The sequence below is a fragment of the Perca fluviatilis genome, chromosome 3 (genome assembly GCF_010015445.1).
Source record: "Perca fluviatilis chromosome 3, GENO_Pfluv_1.0, whole genome shotgun sequence".
NCBI lineage: Eukaryota > Metazoa > Chordata > Actinopteri > Perciformes > Percidae > Perca > Perca fluviatilis.
In genome coordinates, this window is record NC_053114.1 from 817,089 (window position 1) to 841,254 (window position 24,166).

General features: G+C 40.2%; 1 protein-coding gene across 1 annotated transcript in view; it reads right to left on the reverse strand.

Moving 5' to 3' along the window:
- Nucleotides 1-24,166, reverse strand: part of ntrk3b (neurotrophic tyrosine kinase, receptor, type 3b) — a 215,393-nt gene that overhangs the window by 110,932 nt on the left and 80,295 nt on the right. Inside the window, exons 5-7 of the mRNA XM_039795075.1 lie at nt 6,901-7,084; nt 6,274-6,375; nt 1,840-1,981 (exon numbers count right to left, since the gene is read on the reverse strand). Of these exons, the coding sequence (XP_039651009.1) occupies nt 1,840-1,981; nt 6,274-6,375; nt 6,901-7,084 (428 nt within the window). The remainder of the gene's footprint in view (nt 1-1,839; nt 1,982-6,273; nt 6,376-6,900; nt 7,085-24,166) is intronic.

Here is a 24,166-nt window from a genome sequence, read left to right on the forward strand (position 1 = left end):
AGTGGTGACCATTCCTGTTACGATCTGCGTACTGCAGAACTTTGGAAATATATAAGGAGAATTAAATTTTTTTTACTAATATTACTAATAATATATCCATATAGCTAAATCCACACATAATTTATATCATAATCCTGATCTAACATAATGCAACAAGTTGTTTATGATTTTAGATAATATAAGGTGATTTAACAAAATCCCATCCAGCAGATTTACTGCCTTTAAACCCAGCCAGGCCAGCTTGTCTTGGCTATGACCTAATAGTTACACTAGCTGTAGGACATTGATGTATGCCTCACCTGACTGGCAGAAGACAAATAAGCTGTCAACTGTCATTTCATTACTCAAAGTAAATACCAGTATTTTCAAATTGTGCGGTCTTTTGGTGCACTGGATTATTAAATCGTACCAGCCTGGCTGCCAAACCATGGCAGTCCCCAGATGAGTTGATGGCCTCTAATGTGGATAAACCACTAGCTCAGTGGTTGGCTGAGATTTCATTCCTAACAATCATTACACTGGCAGCGTTCATTGATTAGCACCTTCAAATACAGCATCATTTCACATTTTAAGCACTAGAGTCTTATTCAGAGCATCCATGAAAAGTTAGCAAATGAGATCTAATACCCTAGAAAGATGACTACTGATGGAGACATTACAGATGTGGTGAGCGAATTGATGAGATTTTTTGTTATTGCACGATTGATGGAGATTGTTAGTCAGTACAGATGTTCACACTACATTTATCACTGGGCTAATCTGTACTGACCCTGCATTTAATCAACAGCATACAACATGACAACCTGGCATTTCTGGGCTCACCAGCAGCTTAGCTCTGAGGAGGCAATAATGGTCTGCCAGTCCACCACTTTGGACTTTTACCTCCAGCGCCACCATGACGTTGACATATTTGGCATTAAGAGAAGTGTCTTGACAACTATTGGATGAATTGCTATGAAATTTGGTACAGACATTCATGTTTCCCTCAAATTGTAATACATTTCACCATCATTATAGGTCAAAATGTACATTTGTCCAATACTTTGGTTTTATTTGCTATGCCAATGCTATTCCCATCAGCCTCAGCTGCACTTTGTGTTTAGTGCTAATAAGTAAATGTTAGCCTTCTAATACACTAAACTAGTATTGTTATTGTGAACATGTTAGCATTTAGCTCAAAGCAGAGCTGTGCCTATGGACAGACTCACAGACCTGCTAGCGTGGCTGTAGACTCTTAGTCTCATGAAAAGAAGATCAACATCTCTTAACTTTGGGTTAATAAACCCTGGACTAAAATACAACAGTATTAAAGTTTGTAAAGTCATTTTTACTTCCAAAAATATGCTAATGAAGCGCATTAGCCAACAATGTGACATCCTGCAAAATTGAGCACCCAGAAGAATCAATTCTTAACCCAGGTTTTGTTTTTTTCCTTATGCTATTGTTGTCCTGGTGATATTACTATACATAATCTGTTCAGTTTGGGCCAAGATATTAAATAATGCAAATTAGAAGAGTGATATAAAATTCTTTGTAAGAATGACCATACATTTTCTGTCAACATACCTACTTTTGCAAAACATAACATATATGAACTTTGAATCTTAAAGCAATACAGAGCTTTAATCATTTCAAAGGAATAATGTTTTCTTAATAACACACAAATTTAAGTAACAAGATGCACAAGGTAATCTATAAGGAAAACCTGAAGTGTCCATATGAAATGTGTGTTATTGTGTCCACTATGGGCTAAAATGTTGCCTTTAGCTCACTCCTGTCCCCTCTGCAGGGCATGGCCAGAGTTTTCCTTGATTGAACCATAGGAGAAATCCAACTCACATTGTACGTTGAGCTGGATGGAGGAGTTTGTCATCCCCACCACGTTCTCTGCAATGCAGGTCAGCTGGAAGTTGTTGTCATCTCGGCTGATGTTGAAAAGAGTCAGGTTGATAGAGTGGATGTTCGGCCAGTATACATTGGACTAGAGAAAGAGAATAAGACATACAGATAGAGAAAAGAGAGACATTTAGGTATGTGAAGGATATACAGCATAAATAGTTATATTACTAGGGGTTTAAATATTTAATCACAAAATTAAAATTAAAGTTAATTATCGATTGATTAAAATAGAAAGTGATGGAGTATACAATACCAGGGGGAATTAATTACTGCAGTGATTAAGTCGTATTAATGTAGTGCTAGAATTACAGCAAAGAAGCGTGATGTATTGTACATTTTGGCACTAATGTGACTGATTCACAGCTTTTCACCTTTAGATAGCCAAATACAATGCTTATGCTTCCCTTCTTGTCTTCAGTTGGCCAGGTTCCCCAAAACCTCACTCATCCTGATGAGCTACAGTATCCGTCTACCCTAAAACATCGAGCCTGAGGCTGAGGTGACTTTCATCTGTAAAGTCACTGCAAGCTTTGAAGACAGATGACAAATACAGCCACACTGCATTTTCACAAACTGCTGTTCCCCTCTTCTTGCTGTTTATCTCTGCTGTTGTTGTTGCTGTGACGTCCCTGGGGCCTGGGTTAGCAGGCACACTGTGGGTTCAACCCAGGACTCTGTCTAACAAATCTAGCTTTTTTTGCACAGAGGTACAGTAGATCATCATGGTAATGCTGCACAGCTAATCAGAGTGCTGTACAAAGCCGGTTAAGCCAAGGCCCTGTTCTTCATATGAGAATAAGTGAGGAAGCTTGACCTAATTGATGATGACATGACACAAGTTTTTTAACAGCAAGCTTAAAGTGTATCTGGAGCTGTTGTCATAGCAACACATTCTAAAGCCCAAACCTGCAAAGGTCCATGCTAATTCACAGTTAGCTGGATGGTGGGTTTTTAGGGATAAATGAACTCATTTTTAGACACAGTATGATATAATTATGATTTTAGATGGGAATATGCAGGTTATTCAGAAACCATTACAATCTGTTGGTGTAATTATCACAATATCTTTTTCAGTGAAGTGTTAAATACTTATACATGTATAAGTATACAATAAAAATAAAATAGTTACACAAAAAAAAAAAAGTTGGTAAGCGCGTGTTCTGACAAGAACTAAGAGAAGAGATCATATTTCTCCTGTATTAGCTTCTCTGCATTTACTTCCTGTAAAATCCAGGACTGAATTTCAAATCCTTCTCCTGACCTATAAAGCTCTAAATGGTCAAGCACCATCATATATTGAAGAGCTCATAGTACCTTATTGTCCCACTAGAGCACTGCGCTCCCAGAATGCAGTTACTTGTGGTTCCTAGAGTCTCTAAAAGTAGAATGGGAGCCAGAGCGTTCAGCTACCAGGCTCCTCTCCTGTGGAACCAGCTCCCAGTCTGGGTTTGGGAGGCAGGCACCATCACCACATTTAAGAGTAAACTTAAAACTAGGGTGACCAGATTTCCCGGAGCTAAAACCGGGACACTTTGCACGTGACCGTAGTGCTCGTGCACGCACACGCTTTTTAACGTGAACATGTGCCAGCCCAGGTCAGACATATACACAGACAGTAACTTCATTATTTTGATCGTAGGCTCCTCATGTAATAATAACAGTGTTTTTTCTTGTAAAATTAACAAAATTGCAGCAACAGCCTGTTTTTCTAAAAAAGATTCTTTGAAGTGTTATTTATTCCAATAACGCCAAAAGAATTAAAATGATTTATTGAAAATTTTGAGCATAACCACTTCATTTCCTGCATTCTGGTGAATTTTTATGCACATATTTCTACCTTTTTCTGAATCAATGTATACTGCAACCTGCAAATATCTGTAGTGTAGGCATCATTTACTCCTCCCTCCTGTTTGGCGTCTTTTGGTGAGGAAGTACCCTCCTTAAATGTGCATATGACAATTATTCACCTCAATGATACATTAATTCATTTTAATTTATAATAGACCCCTGGACTGTAAAATTTCAGATGTGTTTGAGCGAGATTTCTGCTCATGTCCAAAACTTTGTGCACATTCAAAGTACAGTATATCTGTGTTCTCTGTGATTTGGAGGAGACGATGAGTCGTGACATTTTGAGAAAAATAAAGTTAGGTTAGTAGGCTATTACAAGAATAAAGTCACTATATTTCAGAAACTAATCTATACCTGCACCATATAGTCTGCTGTGCATTACGTGATAACTCTGCTGATACGGTAGACCTCAGACCTTCTGACAGACACAGAGCCCCGTTTGGGTCTCTGGTCTCTGAATGAGACAAATAGTTTAGCTAGAGAAGTAACTGAACGCTGCTCTACATCGGAGGTGGAAAACGGAAACTACAGAAATACACGGAGCACAAACGCAACACATCTACCGCAGCATGTCCACAGCTGAGTGTGTCCATAAACCTGAAGCTGCGCTGCATTATACAGAGAGTGGACACAAGCAGGTCTGCTTCAGAGCTCCGTGTGTCTGAGTCTGAACCGTAGACTGGAAAAGTCACGTCACAGGAACTTCAAACTAATCATTAGCATTGCGCTCCTAAACTTTGTGTTGATGGCATCAATGTATTAGACTGATTTGGCTAGGATTCCTCCCAAAACTTCACCCGGCTTTCCTCACGGAGAGACGGTTGCTAGATGATAGCAACAAATACAGCATGGTCGGACCCCGTACGTAGCTGCACGTTGTATTCGCCTCAGAAAAATAAACTGGACAAAGTTACATTCAGGGCTAAACTCAAAAGATTCAGGGCTGAAGACCCGGCAAATCGGCTGACTCCGCTCCTGGTGTAAACCGGGACATTTTAGCCTCCCGACAGGCTTTTGTCGGGACTCGGGACAAACAATTGAAAATCGGGACTGTCCCGGTCAAACCGGGATGTCTGGTCACCCTACTTAAAACTCTGCTCTTTGATAAAGCTTATAGTTAGGGAGTAAGGAGTTGCAGCGTTCCACCGGCGGGGGAGGGTGTGTAGCCACAGTCACGGCGCGCCCCTTCCCTATCTCTGCAGCTCTTAGTTAGGCTGTTATAGTTTTAGACTGCCGCGGACTTCCTTTGACACACTGAGCTCCTCTCTCCTCTCTCTTTTCATCTGTGGGTAAAAGCTTGTTACTATCCTAGGTCTGGAGCCCTTATGTTTTCTTGCCCTGCAGTTTTCTCTGGATTAGGGTAGCACCTAAATCATGTTTGCAGTGTCACTGTGGTTCTGCTCCACGCCCTGCTACACCCTTCTATGCCCTGCAGTGCCCTGCTATGCCCTGCTACGCCATGCAGTGCCCTACTACGCCCTGCAACGTCCAGCTAGGCCATGCGGTTTCCTGCTACGCCCGGCTATGTCATGCTACGTCATGCTATGTTCTGCTACACCCTGCTACGCCCTGCGTATTTATTGTGACTATAATTGCCACTGTTCATCAAACCCCCAACCAGCACCGTCAGACAACCGCCCACCAAGAGCCTGGGTCTGTCCGAGGTTTCTCCCTAAAAGGAAGATTTACTCACCACTGTTGCACTAAATGCTTGCTCTTATGGAAATTACTGGAATCGTTGGGTCTTTGTAAATTATAGAGTGTGGTCTAGACCTACTCTATCTGTAAAGTGTCTCGAGATAACTCTTTTTATGATTTGATACTATAAATAAAATTGAATTGAATTGAATTGGTATAGAATCAGGGGATGGCAAGTCGTCAGAGGTATGAATATTATCTCCTAGCCACCAGGTGGGTCATTAGTGGTGTTATGATGCTGCATCAACACATGTTTTGCTCTCACATTTGTGAGAACCTCACTAATAGTGTAAACATCATCACTCATAGTGTAACTGGGTTCACTCAATAACTGACTGCATACATAATGGGATTGTGGAAAACATTGTGGTGTACAATGCACAACACAATAACACCAATGACAATGTCTGAACAGACATACTGTACATCAAAATGAATGTCCCTAAGTCTATTACCCTGGTGCATGATGGGAGGTTTCCCAACACACCTACTGTACCTTGTGTAAGTGCAAACCCATGATCAGCTCTTAGCCAATGTGAGTGTTGATCTTGTTTTTGACTCTCTACTCATGTTGCCTTTACTTCAAAATAAGATAATCTTATTCTTTCGATTTTCTGATAGAGTAGTTATTAAAACTAGTCCAACCTCAACTAGCTAATTGTTACCCCTAATGGTCCAAAATAAAAATAAACAAATATATGTTCCATAAATAGTTGGGTATTTTGGATATAAAAAAACATACTGATAACACTGTATCCATAGCTGTGTGTGTGTGTGTGTGTGTGTGTGTGTGTGTTTTTGTGTGTGTGTGTGTGTGTGTCTGACCAGGTGTGTATTGATGGAGTGCAGGCCGCTAACAGTCCAGTCCACTTCAGGCAGCGGTGATCCAGATCCATTGCAGCTCACGGTCACATTGTCGCCCTCCATTACCCAAAAAAAAACACACACACACACACACACACACACACACACACACACACACCAACACAAAATAAATACTCATTCCTTTCATTCCATTGTCACATGCTATGTTCATACATCATTATCTTTTCCTTTTCATTTAATGTAACAAAAAAAAAAAAAAAAAAAAAAAAAACACATACACACACACACACACACACACACACACACATTAGATGTCACAGGGATGAGTCACCACCAGGAGATAATACTGCAGTCTACAGCTTCTGTCAGAATCAACACACAGCTCCCCACATCAGATTCACCCTCTGAACTCTGTCACACCTCCACCCCTTCCCGCCTCCGCTCGTCTCCCTGCTCCTCTTCTCTTTCCTCTATTTCACCTTTAACCCTTTCCTTCCTTCTCTTGCTTTTCCTGTCTCCTTCCGTCAAGCACTCATTTTCACCCTCCACCTTTTTCCCTCCCCTCCATCCCCCCTCTGCTGCTTCCTCTTCCTTTCTCTTTTCCTCTTTTTTATATGCAGATCACACCCTCTTTCTCCCTCTATTCCTCCTCTTACCACAGTTGTGGATGTACATGTTGTGCAGTCGTATCTTGGAGGCTCCGTTCTTGCAGTACAGCTGCTGTGTGTGGAGCCCGGCCTCTCCTCTCTGCTGCCACAGCTGGATCCAGCGGATATCACAGCCGCAGTCAAACACCACGCCTTCCAGGCGCCTGGAAGCACACAATTAAGAAACTAAATAATCAGCAATGACAATAACACCAGTCTAACCACTAGCGATGTAATGCAAAGGTGCTATCCGTATCTCTTAATGTTACAGAATTATCTGGGGCCATACTTCATGATTTATCTTCAAAAACTGGAGGTTGGGTGTATAATGTGAATGTAAAGTTGGTTTGACGAGTCTATGATTAAAATTGAGAATGCTATTGACAAAAGTCTAAATCTGATGTTTAAGAGACACCTTTTTTTCACTTTAAGAAAATGTTTTGTTATGTGTTGTTAATTGTATTTTCTTTAGCACACCTATCATCTACCTAAAAATACAGACACCAAAGACTTTCCACACTGGTATCTCGAGAAAACATGCAAATAATGGAAGAGAGATTAGTATAAACACACCAAGCTGCATTCAGTTCATATCTTCAGCAACATACATGTTACTGTAGCAGTGACACAGCCGTCAACAACTGAAGACAATAAGCCTCTTCAACAACAGCAACAATAATACTATTTAGCATGACAGAAAGTCACAGATGTGTTGTAGGGTTGAATACGAGGAATTTAGATCACATTATTTCCCGGGAATTGTCGTCAAAATCTGGGGCATCTGTGTGCCCCTGTGTTTAAGATATGAAAACTATCATATGGTCCTCAATTAATGCTACAACGCAACCGTCATAGCTATAGCCCAATCTTGAAATGCCATTATTACTGTAAAAAAAGCTTGCTTAACTTCTTACGTACAGTGGTTTCTTCCTATTGTTTTTCATACTTAAATGGCAGCCTACTGTACATCTAAATCAGGCTGAGTGACATTCAACAGGTGAAGCATTGTGTACATAAATAGCCCTAACAATATAACTAAACGGCCAATGTCTCTCCATTACTAGTGTGTTTAGCATGGATAGGTCCTGAGCATGTTTGTAATTCAGGCCTGTGTTCAATGTGTGTGCAACTGTACTAACAAAGTGAAAATTGTGAATTTCCCCTCGCGGGATAAATAAAGGCATTCTTCTTCTTCTAACAATTTGTAAATCCTATTTCTCAAACAACCAGTCCACACTGGTCTGGTTTGGTGGAGTGAAAACACAATGTTAATCTAGTGTGATTATCAGGCTAACTCTACACATTAATAGTCTCAGTACATACACTCCCCTGTAACCACTGGAACATATTAAAACTCGTGATATTAAGGGGGCTGTACAAGAAAGACCTGGGATTGTCTCTACACGTGTGGACCATATATCATGTAATCATCACCCTGAGGCCATTTTTACAATTCCTTGTCCGTCTGGTTTTATTTTCTAAAAAAGCTTGTAAAACATCAACCCTGTTATCTATAGTCAATCAATGTACATCATTTCTTTCAGGAAAAACTGGGCTATTAGAATATTTGTGCTGTAGTGAGGTCACTTGAATGTAAAAAAAGGTTGTATGACCTTAAAGACAAATAAATAAATAAAACAGAAAATGAATCTCACAGATATTTATTGATATCACACACAGAGCAATAACAGCTAAGCCAATCTCCTGTCTAAATCAGTTCCTATATGTCTTGGGTGTCAAACTGTGAAGAAATAAACATTATAACTTGTACAGTTGATAAAATATATACATTTTCTCAAAAAAAGTCCAGACGCTTTTGCCAATAATCAAAATAATAATGTCATATTTATTGATATCACACACACAGCAATGCTACACAAGCATTTGTGTTGTCTAAAACAGTTCTCCTATATATTTGGAGTCATCCAGTAACTCATATAAATGACAAACTATTTACATTTCTTCAAAAAAGGCCCAAATGTATCCCAAAAATCTAAACAGTGATGCCATTCTTCTCTGTAGAATGGTAACAGACTGGAGTTATCTCTCTTTTTCACTTTACTCTTTGTTCTTGCTTGGATTCCCTGGAGTGAACTCTCTTAAAATTATCTAAATATTAATCAGAGGTCCCGTTTGACGTTGTGGACGATGCCATAGGGCTCTGGGGATATATATATATATATATATATATATATATCACCACGATGTATATCACCACAAGTGCATGACTATGTTTTATCAGGTTTGAACTAGGGGTGTAAATCACACATTTTATCACGATATGATATTATATTGTTTCTTTCGACAAGGATACAATATTTACTGATATCACAAAGTCTGCCACGATATGATTTTGATTTAATTCAGGGGCCTGTGACCGATATGATATATGCATCGCTATTTTCACTTTGTATCGATAATATTGGATCATTGATAATTGAATCGATAATTCGATCCAGATCGATGTATCATTACACCCATAGTTTCAACATTGTTGGATTTATTCAAATCAACAGAACAGAAGAAAAACAATGAAGGACAGCACCGCAGCATTCAAATGTGAGCAGGTCAAAGGTCACAGCAGTGGTAAGGCTCTCAGTGTCAGGCTTTATTAGCAGCAGGCAGGTATCATCAGGCTCCTCTTTACATGCATTTCATTCTCACAGCAGTGTGCCGTTTGAAAGTCACATTATTCTACATTGTACCCCACCTCTGCATTTTGCATATGCCCAATTTGGAGGCTGTGATTGGCCAATTCTGTCAAGATGAATGTCTGTCCAGATGTCCTTGACAGAGGTCTATAAGATATTGCAGAAAGCATGAATAATGTATGCGCTACGTCCACCATGCTATATGAAGTAATGAGAATAGATTTCCGCAGGTGGGTCTAGCTTATTATCAGGAGCTCACTGGATCTGATACTGTAGTTAGAGCAGAGTCTGTTCACAGTTTCTATATGGCAGCATACTCATTGAGCTATGGGATGGAACCCCATATGTATCCATCCTATTCTCTTTAATTCCTGCAAAAAAAACTCATTGACCTATTAATGACTTTAGCAGATATTCTGTACTGGTGCACTCTGATTGCAGTCAGCGTTGGAATTATTGTCTTTACCTCTGATGTGTTTTGCAGTGTGTTACAGTGTTGGTACAGCATGGGAGCTCAGTTCCAGTGCAAAAGAAAGAGAAAAAAACAAGCAAACCATTAGAACAACATACCCAAAAAGGAAACACATGAATCTAAAAATATACATTTCAATTCCCCAGATTTGATCTTATTGGTTGTTTTTCCAGCATATATATATATTATTTTATTTATGCAATTACTTTGAGTCATAGATTTTGACTCTGATCATTAGGTTAGTATTGACATCAGTGTTTGACACTCCAGTGGGTCAGGCCCTTCCAAAGGTTACAAGATTATTATTTGGGCTCATGATATGATTAATGGGAGAGGAAAGAAGAAAAAAAAGAAATTTTGGATAAGTTGACCCCTTTGGGTCTCAAACAGTTATTCAAATGAAACCATCTGAGAAGTTTAGGGGGACGAAATATCCATTTGGAACTCAAACACTGATGCCAATACTGACTTAATGATCATAGTCAAAATCTATGACTCAAAGTAAGTGCACATAAAAATAATTCTTTAGTTGTGCATCAGTTTATGATCTCGGAAAAAACAACCAAAAAGATCAAATCTGCAATGTTTCCTTTTGGGTGTGTTGTTGTAATGGTTTTTGGTTCCTGTTTGCTTGCTTTTTTCCCGTCTTTCTTTTACACTGGAACTGAGCCATCATGCGCTACCAAAACATTTACCACCAACACTGTTGCATGGCGATCTAAAATCTATAAGTGAACAAATCCATTGTGTCTTCAATTGCAGCAATTTGTGTTTTGATTACACAACCTTCATTAGGCAAGGAAACCATTTTTCTTTTATAATAAGCGTAATAGTACTTTTGAATGGAGAAAAATGAAATCACAACAAAATTTTCTTCGGAACTGATCACACAGACCATGTACATGACTACTTTTCAGGTATTATCTCAGACAGAATGTAATCAACTCTTACTATTACTAACTATTTCCTCTGTAATTTGTAACAGAGTATATTTCTTTCTAGGAAACATTTTGGAAAATTATTAGGGAATCACGGCCCGAGATATCAAGCATTGCCATTTTATTTCCCAACATGAAGGTCCATATGGTTTCAAAGGCCTCTCCACTCTCACAGTTGGAGTAAAAGTAAGGGAAAGGAATAATGATGAATAAGGATGAATAAATACTGAATCTCATAATGATCGTTACTCATTTTGCTGGCCTAAAAGTAGTTAAATCTGGGCAATATATCAATATTGTGCAGATATCGATATATGAGGCTAAATATCGTCTTAAATTTTGGATATCGTAATATCACAATATGACGTGTTGTCTTTTCCTGGTTTTAAAGGCTACACTTACCTGAACTTACCAGAGCTGTGCTATTATTTGCCTTCACACACTTACTCATTATATCCACATTAGTGATGATTATTAATGAAAAATCTCATTATGTTAATAGTTTGTGAATGCACCAAAAGTCAACCCTACAATATTGCCGCAATTTGGTAAAAAATATTGTGTGTACTATGAAACCTACAGTGTATATAGCATGGAGGAGTTGATAATCGTAACACAGACAGGTAGCTCCCTACATGCCGGTGCAGAGGAGAATTCCACTCTTAAAGGTCTTCATTTAATGCTGAGCAAGTTCAACCACAAGGGATCAAAGCTCACCAGAGCAAGGCGGCCCAGGCCTTCCCACCTTTATTCTGTAATTATGTTAATTGTTAATAAGAACCACCACCTCCATACATTACCCACTATTCCTCTGGGCAGAGCTGATCAGGGCCAACATGCAGCTGCACAGATACAGAACATAGCCGAATATAGCAGGACAATGCACATTGAGAAAGCTGCAACCCTTCGTTTCAAACGTGTGCCCAGTCTGAGCAGTACAGTAACATGGTTATGATTTTACAGCTCCACCATCATACCATAAACAAGCTATAACACAAACAAAAGAGGGGAAAAAACAGCGAACTGACAGCTGGAAGTTGATAAATGTCTGGAGGAGAGCAGATTAGTCTTTGAAAAGAACAAAAGCAAACAGCAGTGTGACCCCAGATACAAAGGGCTAACAGCATGGTGTTTCCTTGAAGCTGGCTAACGATCCACCCAGCTACTCCAGAGGAGAGGTAATGATCACCACCGGAGGCTGTTTTTCTGGGAAATGTACACACAGGTGCTTTGGCTGAGGAGCCGTGGATCACAGGCAACGATGAGCTATATACCGCATTGTTGCTTGCGCGCTTTGATCTCAGCTTGAATGCACTGCTTCCTCTCCTTATACTGCTGTCGGGAATTATTTGAGGTTTTTAAAATCCTGTGTGTTTAATAAATCGCCTTATTTACCACAGTGCTACTGATCTTGGGTGTGACTGTAGGTTGTATTTCCTGTGATGCCTGGCTTTGTGGTAATTCAGCAGAAAGAAGTGTGCCTGAGGTGCTCTGCTCGTAACATTGTCACTTTTACTACAATAAAATACATCCATATGTTAATGCATATTAATAGGTAAAATCTATCTGTGAGTATATCCCTGACTAGTAGTAAAATAGCTTTATTTCCAAAGAAATTAAGGAGTATTTCATTGGCTAACTATATTAATATGTGGAGTTACATTAAAAACTCACTGTGTGGGAGCCAGGGTCAGCAGTGTTGTTAGTGGTATAGTTTTTACTTTGGAAGTGACTTTCCCTTTCTCCAACATTGTATAGTAAAATCTCTTCATGTGTTTATATTATCAATAACACAGCATAACTCCAAAGGATTTTTTTTTTGAGAGTTCAAATGTGAAAAAAATATTACATGGTACAATGCATTTTGACTTTAGATGTGACCTTTCCTTTAATTTTCTCCCAAACTGAATAACTTATATTATAACAGGCAAGGGCATGCCAGGCAGAAATCCATTGGGATTTCCAGCTAACCCATTATGGAACCAGTTGTGTCATAGAATAGTTTAATATGATGAACGTTCTATGAATTACAATGCCTTTTTACACCAGTGATCAATCCACCCAAAGCTGCTGTGTCATACGTCAAACTTAATAGTGATTGACTGCTACCAAGCGTCACATTGAAAAGGTTGTAACGTCATACAGGACAAACTTGAAAACTAGAGTTAGGCCTCACATTTTGAAATAAAAAAGGCTCCCAGTGAGCAAAAAGTCGTCTATAATACGTCTAAAAGACGTGATTTATGGACATCCAGAAGACGTCCTCTCGGGAGCCAGAATAAAAGTTTTTTATACGTCTTTTCTGGACGTTGTATAGACGTCAATAAAAGATGTGTTAAAGACGTAATTGTTAGACATCTAGAAGACATCCTCACAGGAACCAGAATGAAAGTTTTTTATACGTCTTTTCTGGACTTTTTTAAAGACGTAATTGTTGGACCAGTGTGCATTTTTTTCTGGACGTTGTATAGACGTCACCCAAAAGACGCCCTCGGCAGCCAGAATGAAAGTTGTTTTGAATGGCTTTTTTGGACGTACTGTAGTATAAATGTCAATTAAAGACGTATTAAAGACGCGCAAACATTAAAATCCCAACTGTCCACATTTGCAAGGATTAATCTTTTAAAAAACCTTAACTTTAAAAGAATGGCAGTGAGTTAAAAACACAAGATAATAGCATTGAGAAAAAAGGCAGTAATTGTAAATGAGACCAGAGTCCCATGTCTTTACTTACTATTAGCTTTGTTGAATACCATGTGTTGGTCATCAAACCTGCATGTAGGTTATTGTTCCAATGTTGGAACACCACATGGTATTTAATAAAACTGATTTTAGTAGGCAATGTGCAGAAATACTTCTTTAAAACTGTACATAGAAAATGATATCCCTCAGATGCACCTGTCCAAGACATTTTAGTAGCCATATTTACAATTGGAAATAGCTGAAATCTTATCTATTAAAAATGACATTAAGAGATAACTTTAATCTTGAATGAGGTTCTTAGCAAAATATTTACCGCTAATAAATTAAACATTCAATTATTCTAACATTCTTATAGTCAAGGTTGAAGGGACAGTTTACCCCAAAATAAATATTTTTCCTGTAGTGTTATTTATCATAGATTGTTTTGGTGTGAGCAGCTGAGTTTTGGAGATATCGGCCATAGAGATGCCTTTTTTGATTAATTACAGATTTGTTGTGAGCAGTTTTATGTACAGTCTACTAATTTTTGTAGTTCCAACATGAAACTGCAAAGAGGTCTCCATGTAATCCTGAGTAATTGAGTCATGATTTCTGGAAAAAAACATTATGAAAAAAACATTGCTGTTACGTTTTTCAACAAAACAATGTTTTTTTGTGCTTTAAACACAACGTTTTCATTGTATACTGTATATAGGTATGTGCTGTACAAGAGGAAAGAACGACAGGCGTACTAACAGTAATTAGCGGTGCTTAGTGAACAGTTAATTCTTTCTCTTTGATGGCATATTGAATTGTCTTTTTTTGTTGCCTATTTTTTTTATCATATCAGTCTATTTTCTGTCTCCATCTTTGATACAAAGCACTAATGGGGGTCGTGTTTCTTCCCATAGATCACTTGTCAATCAAACAGTGTGGTCAGTGGTAGCCATTATTATTATTGCTTGAAAAAGAGATAATCTAGCTGTCATGCCATCAGATTGGCTTCCAGAGTCTTGAAGCAGTTGATTGACAGTCAGACATCTATTCATAGGCTGTAGGCTGAATAATCACATGTAGCCAAGAACTGGTCTCATCTTTTACTGCATGTTTGCTACAATCACTGCTGCACAGTTGCTCTTCCTCTGTCAGAAATGTCAAATTATGCTCAGTTGTCATTGTAGAGCAGCAGGTTGGAGAGATTAGTGTTTTGAGAAAAAAATAGTAAAAAATCAATGAGGGGGAATAAATGCGGAAAAAACTCAACCAATGTCAAATTTAATACTGTTCTCGTCAGCAACAGCTTTTACAACATAAGCATTTCCCCTGATCCTTCTAAATTTGTTAAACAGCTGCTTTTACCAGACCGTACTAAGTGTGTATCATTGCTTCACCACACTCCTGGTTGTCTCTGGACCCGCTCCATCATTCTCACACACTGTGTCTTTTGCTTGTGTCATGGATAAAGCAGTATGCGGCAAATAAATAAATCACAGTTTTGTCCCATCATTGCTTTTCTGTAAGGTTGCAGCCACTTGGCCGGTCAGCGTCCCTGCAGGCTTTCTCACTGCCTGACTTTCTTTCCTCCTCTTTTTTCCAACCATTACGGCTTTATTTGTCTGAGGAGCCAGACCTGACTTTGGCTTATCGTCAACACCACCTGCACTGCAATCATGTAGAGGAGAAGGGACACCCGAGTCAGGTCAGCGAAGGCTTCAGGCAGGAAAAATGGACAAAGTGAGCGGGAGCTTCAGGCAATTTCTTTTTCAGAGTCAAAGATTTTAGCAGGGACATTTCACGCACAGATACTTTTGGTGGTTATCTTTTAGAGGATTGATGTTGCCAGAGGTCCTTTATGTGTGCATTCATATCGTATATTCAGGATGGATGATATAGTGATAGGTGTACTATCCATTTATAGTCTAAGATATATGGTGTACTCTCTTGTGCTGTGCATTTTCAATGTATTTCAGGGATAGGTGTTACTTTACTGTCTTTGCAAGACCAATTGTATATTATTTTTTAACAATTATTCTAATTAACTTCACCAAGGAGGTCATGTTTTTCATCTCGGTTGGTTTGTTTCTTCGTCTGTTTTCAGGATTACTGAAAAATTACTGGCCTGATTTCCATGAAACTTGGTGGATGGGAGTAGCATGGGCCAAGGAAGAATTCATTAAAGTTTGGAGCAGATCTGAATCACTGGGCGGATAGACACAATCATTTTTCACTTTTGTTAACATTGCGAGATAGGGCATTTGTGCTGCATTCATGCGATGTTGGAATAATTGGACAAATGAGTTCCCGATCATATTTCATGGCTCGCCTGATCCGTTTCCTTTGCTCTTTGTTGTCACGCAAATACTTGAATGTGTTGTTTATACGCTCTGAACAATACAATACAACACAAGAAAAAACACACAGAAGTCGGAAGAACAACTTCCCAGCTCAGGAAATTGGACCAATAGCAGAGGTCTCTGAGTACCATTCTAATTGTATATATTGTCAAACTCTAAGTTTAGCATACATTTTAAAACAAACTAAAAGACAAAGCAGATGACTGCATTTCATTCAGTTGCACAGAGGCACAAACATGTCAAAGTGCAACTCTTCTCTTCTCTTTTGGTGCCTGTTTGGTAATTGTGTGGCTTCATTCAAGCCATGCGTCACTAGAAGCACGAAGTGGTGCACTAGTGGTTGTTTAATTGCAGTTGCTGGGGAAGGTATGTTTTGGTATCCAGTTTTTGTTCTAACCTATGCATGTTTTTTGCCTACTGAGGCAAGATATTATCACAAATGCACTGTGACTTTGCATACCTTTTCTTTCTACTTTTAGTATGTACTGCAGCTACCCTTCCAAAGTATGTACTGTTGCATGCAGTAGGCATACAAGTGGGACATACTACTTATTCATAACATTGCACCTTGAACTTTGAACATCTTGCTGAACAAAGGATTGTGGGTCACAATAGCCAGAAAAACATGCTGGCTTTCATACGACAAAGTCTGACCGGATGCAGTGTGAGATCCTGGCATTTTTGGCATACTGCATTTGACATACTATGTATTGGGACATACTAAATCTTTTTCTGGCATACTGAATAGTATGGTAGTATGTGTATCGGAACAGAGGAAGAGACATTTTTTTTGGCTTTAGTTACATTTACAGAATTCACATACTGTAGGCCTACAATCTAGAGTGACTTAAAATACTCAATAGTAGTCATATCAAAAGGTAGAGAGTACCTTAAACATACAATTTGTAATGTGATTAAGGCAGAGCCTGAGCAAGGTTAGAATAATAGGTGATTCTTAACCATATGCCATCCACTGCTGCTTGTACATGTTTGAAGGCACTACTTCTCAGCTGTTTAACTCCCTGTAGTTAATTGCACTCATATCAACTTATCGTGCAGACATAATCTGTAAGCATAACTTCTCTCCCTACTCCATAAATATAACAGGGCATAGAGGTATATTGCTTTTAGAAGGGAAAGGTCCTGTATTTGCATTTGGCCTTGTGTCATTATAAGCAAGGGTTTCTTCTTCATTTTCCCTAAATAGATTATGCTAGGCAGTCTGGGTTTTAAGACGGTGACATCTGCGATGTCTAGGCCACTGCTGCCCCCAATCCAGTCGCTTCTACTACAATGAACATCTCCGTTGCAAGTCCGTTTCTCATGTCTTTGAAGAGTGTGTACATGTCATGTAATTTCAGAAAGAGTCTGCCCTGAGTGCAATTGGACCCCAATAAAATGAAGGTTCAAATTTAGTAATGTACCTGTCATTCAGCCCATGGAAATGTAATGTTTAATCCATCCTAATCCACTGGGAGTCATATCAGAAGATTACAGGTCTGATCTATTCATATTTCATCCATATTCAAAGAAAAATTCCATTTTGCTCTTAGGAGGCGTAAATGTTTGACTTTGCGTCGGCCCCTGCTTCCCAGCGAGCTGGGATTAAAGAAGCGCTAACAGAATAAATGGATTCGGGATGCACATTGCCTCAGGCGGATCGCTTTAGTTGCTAAAGAAGGAGAATATTTTCCTCTTTTTGTGGACCAGACAGAATGAGCTTCCTCGAAGACGCTTGTATCGGTGATGACCACTAACTCAGCTTCAAATAATATCCAATATTATCACCCTGGATGCCACAGCGGCAGATTTAGCATTTCACTGCCCCATTCCCTCTGCTGCTGTTCTCTGGCTTGTGATTGGCTTGGCTGTGCACTACACTGCAGCAGCTCTGGTCCTTGGGCTAAAGGGCACACAAACAAAAGAGGCAGAGCCGATTATCTGTGTCTCATCCAGAGGCAGCACACAGCAGACATCTATTGTAAGGCTTCAATGTGATGTTGGGGCCTTTTCACAGGAGCCACAAAAGACTTGAGATTATTGAGATTTCACTGATAGTATTGTCATTGTCACTGATATTAAGATATTGCAGGGAGTGTAAAAAACCCTGCGGAACAAACCAACTGTTTTGCAGTTACACTTCACAAGGCTTGATAAGGAGTGCCTGATAACGGAAAAACAGACTAAATGCACATTGACTGATAGGAGGTACCTTACTGTTGCCTCATCATACAGGATGACTGCTGTTCCCAAATCTGATTTTAATTGTGGAACCAGGTACAAGAATCATCTCCTCTAAACCATAGAAGGCAACACCTAAGACCACATAGTGAGTGAGCACTGGACCACACACTCAGTGGCTGTTAGATGTTAACAAAGAAGTCCTGCCTTCATGGTAAAGTAGCTGATTAAACAATTCTTTAACAGTTACACACCTTTTTTTATTGGATACAACCTGTTCTATACCTTATTAATTATGTGCGAAGTAGCAATTAAAAGCAGGAAATGTAGCATTAATTCCAAACTTGGCCAATCACAATGATTTGATGAAACTACATATTTAATGGTGATTTCAGTGTTGCATCACTTTGTTTGTATTGCCTTTTTGATCAGCATGCTTGATGTGTAAAAATTACCTCTTTTCTTCACAGTAATTTCTATATGCCACTGTGTGCACTCATTTCCCCCCTTATTTTCATTTCTTTTATTTTCATTTTTTTACAAGAAGTTGTGGAAGCAATTCAAGCGTAGCAGTGAAATGAAACAATGGACCTTGATGAAATATACAATGAATTAATCCATGAAAACATTGGTATTTTAATGCTTTTGTAAGGCTTTTCCAGGCTTACAAAACTATTTTTACATTTCCTATTCATTACAGGTCACTGTCACCGCATCGCAGCTTTGAAATTGGAACTCTTTCATTGTTAAAGAACATGAAATACAATTACAATAACAGCGCCTAGAGTGAGTGAGATAACACGGTGTAGCAACAGCGTCATGGCAAAGGGCCATGCTCTCCGTTCACCACATAAAACAAATTATTTCAGCTGGTTTGATCTTTCTCTATTAACATAATATCAGAGTGGTTCTGCAGCATGGGTGGGCACTTATCATTGATACTGCATTGTGTATTATTCTAATAATTAAAGGCAATAGCCGCCCGATGAGCACGCTTCATTTGGCATGATTGAATGATTGGCACTTACCAAGCTAATATGGTTTGGGCGAACACAGTGCAGTAATGATGTCAGGGGCCACGTCGCAGACTCTGCCCATGATAGAGTGACTCATTTCCTATTAGCGAGGCCTGATTCCACATGGCTTCCTTCTTGCACAACGCCTCAGCCCACGTCTTTGCCGCCACGCCACTCCAACTGACACCTTTTAACCAAACCCACCAAACGGAATAGACATAAACCTCACTCCTCATCAGCATTCTCTGGGAAACACGGGCATCACCCTGGCCCTGCTTTTCATGTAGAACAACAAAGACTCCATTTGTACACATCTAAAATGGTTGCTTAAGAATAAATAGGATTGCACATCAGAGCAAATCGAGCTCTGTGAGCTGCGATGGTGATTCGGTTAAGGAAGTATATGCACTGGTTATTTCAGTTTGTTGCATGGGATTTAGTCTGTTGAGGAATGTAAGGAAATGTAACTGCTCATCTCTAATACTGTACTCTGTAGGCAACATGGCCCTGATCTAGTTTTTTTGGTATAAAGTATTAAAGGTACAATATGTAACATTTCTGCTTTAAAATGTCTAAAAACGACCATACCTATGTTATATATTTTTATGAGTTGTGTTCTTACACTATCCCAAATGTTTCCACCAAATGTCAAACCCAGAGAAATCAGTTATTTTATTTTCAGACACGGCACGTTTCCTGACTACGTTTACATGCAGCCAATAACCCGTTCAAAACCGGAATATTAGCAATAACCCGGTCGCGCACGGCCATGTAAACACCGGCAAAAGCCCGAATATGCTCATATTCCGTTTTTTAAAAACCCGAAAATGATCCCTGGGTTACCTAGCCTGGGTAAACCCTGACGACTTTCCGGCAAATTTGAGATTTGCTCTGCAGGTCAGTCTGGCGAAGAGCCCATTCAAACCCATTTCCAATGTCCTCAAAATTGAGGCACCAATCACAACCACTGAGGCGGGCTTAACACCAATCACAACCGTTGAGGCGGGCTTTACGCGACGAGGATAGCGCAGCGACGGCGAGCAGCTTTTTGTTTTCATTCAACATGACGGCTACCGAAGCCGTGCTTCACCATGCCCAGGGCTCGGTAGGTCAGTCTGACATATGCCGATTTTATACCGGTCAATGCTATAATTAATTGACAACATAAGTTATAGAAGTTACAGTTCTCAAGGACGCACGCACACACGGACAGAGACACAGTCTCTTTCTCCTTTCTCTCAACTTCTCCGTGCGTGGGTGGCGTTACCCCGCCCGGTGTGAAGCGCGCGGTCCGCTTATTCTTGCGCACAGGGAGCCTCGTGAATTAACCTGCAACATGTCAGCTGTTTGGAAATTCTTCAGCGTGTGTGCAGAAGATAACAAGTTAGCAATATGCAACACCTGCAAGGAGAAAGTAGGGCGTGGAGGGACCACACCAAAAACCAGAATCACATTTTTTTTGTTGGATGTGAAAAGCGTCACCCGGATCGTTTGTCTGATTGGTTGAAGGACTATCCAATGAGCCCAGTGACGCCCCTCTGGAAATGAACTGTCAATGAACCTTTCCCAGACCCACTCTCAGTTACAGCTGAGAAGGGTCTGGCTATGGGTTACCCCTTTTCTAACCCGAAGTTTTGGTCATGTAAACGCGTATCGGCATATCCCCATCAAAAGGAACATTGATTTGTGTTCTGCGCATGTTCTATTCGCAAGGAATCCTGGTCTTTTGAGTAGAGGAACTTCTTGTATGCGCCAGAAAACCTGCGCGCAGTATACCGGAAGTAAACAAGAAGTAGAGGTAAACATGGCGAGACGCAGCACAGCACCACACTTTTGGAGCGAGGAGGAAACCAATTTCTTCATTAGTGTGGTGAAAACCATGAATATAATGTCTTTTGTTGACGGCAGAAAGTACCGAGATAGTGAGATTTAGAAGAAGGTGACCCAAAAGTTACGCGAAGCAGGGTTTGGCCGTACATCCAGACGCTAAAAGTGCGTCGCCATTTACATCGGGATATTGCCATTTGATTACAAATGCCATGTATACAGGAGTAACTCTCTCTGCTCACGCATGTAAACGGGTTATTCCGAATGTTTCAGAAACCCAAATAGTGACCTTAACCCGACCATAACCCGAAAATTGACAGCTTGTAAACGTAGTCATTGTGTAGTTACTCTAACTTCCGTCAGAACACTGGCACCAAGATGATACGTTCAGGAGTAATTGTAAATCATACCATGCCCGCCGATAGGGGGGGACAAACGGGTCTGTTGTCCCGGGCCCACAGTAGGGGGGGGCCCAGAACTGGGGGCCCAGAACTGGGCCCTCATTAAATTATGGAATAATTGAAAAACATTTTTTTAAATAGGCCTATTTGTGGAAAAAAATATGTAATATTTGAGTTACATAAAAGCTTTTTATTTGTTTTCTTCCTAATTGTCCTTGAAATAGTGGTCAAGAACCCCCCCAACACAAAAATGGTTTGGCCACTTATCAAAAGTTGATGTTGTTTTCAGTAGATTTGAAGTTCAGTATGCTCAAAATGTCCGGTCAGCACAAGTCCGGTGCTCAGAAAAGGAAGGAAAAGAGAAGAAGAAAATAGAGGCCTTAGAGATTTTCTAAACAAATATTTTTAAAAAGGTGTATGGCCGTGAAGCTGGAACTGTCAATGTAGAGCAAGGTAAGAAACAGCGCAGCCAACGTTTACGAGCCTTGTAACGTAAGCTAACAGGCCAGCTCTCATGTTAACGTCCATTAGCTCGTATAAAAGCCTGACACAACACGTTCTCTTTTACAGAAAGAGTTGAGTTTGGTAGCTCCGTCAGAGAGGATGAGACGGAGAGGAGAGAGATCCAGCTGCTGTCAGGGGACAGAGAGAGTGATGCCTCGCAACGGAGGGACAGAGTCAGGCTACCGGTGAGAGAGAGAGAGAGAGAGAGAGAGAGAGAGAGAGAGAGATGCAGGAGGGGCCCGCTGCACTGTCGGAGAGTCTGAGCAGGATGGATCAGAGAGTGATCACATTAATTTCAGTGAGAGATGTGAGGAGAGGAGAGGAAGATCAGATTAGAGGAAGATCAGAGGAGAGGAAGAGCATAGGAGAGGAAGAGCATAGGAGAGGAGCAGGAGAGGAAGAGGAGAGGACCAGGAGAGGAAGAGCAGAGGAGAGGTACAGGAGATGAACAGGAGAGGAGAGGAACAGGAGAGGAAGAGCAGGGGAGAGGAAGAGCAAGGAAAAAGGAGAGATCTGGGCGCGGGGGGCCCATCTAAGCTTATCTCGTCCCGGGCCCAGGCAAGACTGTCAGCTGGCCTGAATACAATGTCACAGAAAAAAATTACTTGTAACCGTAATACTGCTTTTTTGCCATACAGCATCATTTTGTGATTAATAACATCCCACTTTTTATCACAGTAATACAACAGAGACTTTATTTATTTTGAAAGTTCAATATCGATACCAGCTTAACGTACTACAATGTGCTGGTTGGCAAGTAGCTCACGTTGATGCTAATGCTTTGTGGGTAACATTATGAGGTTACAACATCGTTCAACACGCTAATAAAGTTATTTTTAGTATGACACAGTTAACAGGACTGGGCTAACCCCACGAATAAAGTCACTAGTAACGTTAACGTTAGCTGTATAGATAGACGATTAATCTAATGCTAATTTAGCCAGCTAGCACACCCCGGTCTGTCTGCCTCACTCCCCCGGCGCAGAGAGACTCAGTCGGGATGACAGCTGACAACAGCCCCGGGACATATAGCTAGCTAGCTAGTTACCGTTAGCCCCCAGTCAGCTATCAGCCAGCTACTTTCATTACAGCAACCCCCGGCCAGAACGTATCTCCAGTGCCTGGTGCTTACGACGCTAATGGCAGTTTAATTAAATGTCGGGAAACGGACCATATCAGACCCAGCACCGAGTCACAACAGCGTTAGCTACATCTCCGTAGCGCTACCGGTGTATGTGCCGAAAATCTCCCCCCTTCGCGTTTAGCGGTCTTTACGGTTAGCTAAATTAACCCGACAAAAGGTGGGTTAAGCACCAAAACGAAGAGTTAAGATTACTGAAAAGTGAAGGGGAGATAATTCCGGGCAGCTGGGAGATGTTCTGCTGCTGCACAACAGGCATCGAACGTCCTCGCCATCGCGAAGATTTCCCCGACAATCCCCACCCACACCGTCTCTCAGCCTCGTTTAGTAGCTAGCTAGCGTTACAACACACCCTGTCCGCCCCGGTGTTGAAACCATCCAAAAGGTGACACTGATATGTGAAATATTTTGTGTTTTAGCTGCTGACTATGGTTAGTTTGCTGGCTCACTAGCTAGCTAACTGGTCAGCTACAAATAAAAATCTAATCGAGAAAAACGTAATTACGTTGGGGAAACTGCAGCTATTTTATTAAAATAAAATGAATAGACATTACTAAACGTAAAGTGAATGAACTTTAATGGGTAAACTCATCCATGAACTGATGCATTCTAACCGGCAGCGATAATAAAAAATTAAAAAACATATTTAGTTATTATTCGAGTTATACCCTCAAAAGATAATCTGCTTCAGGGCTGTATGGGGGTTAGACTGATCGACAGTAAAACAACCCACCATCAGATTCAAATGTTGCTAAATCCTGATTGGAAGTAGCGACATTATCTTTTCCTAACTCAGCCACGGCCACTACAAACCACTGGTGAGTACAGAAAAACTGAAATACTGAAATCTCTTATGTAAAATAACCAAAGCTGTTCCAACTTTGGCAGAAGGCAGTGTGTTCATGCAGGGTGCTAAGAAGTTGACTGAGAACAAATATTTTGAGGGCCTTTAAGTATAATTCAGAAAGCTACATTTTACTTGTAATGGAGTATTTTTACACCATGATATTGATGCGCGGTATTGTGAAGTAAAAGATCTAGATAACTTTTTCCATCACTAAATACATTACATAACATAC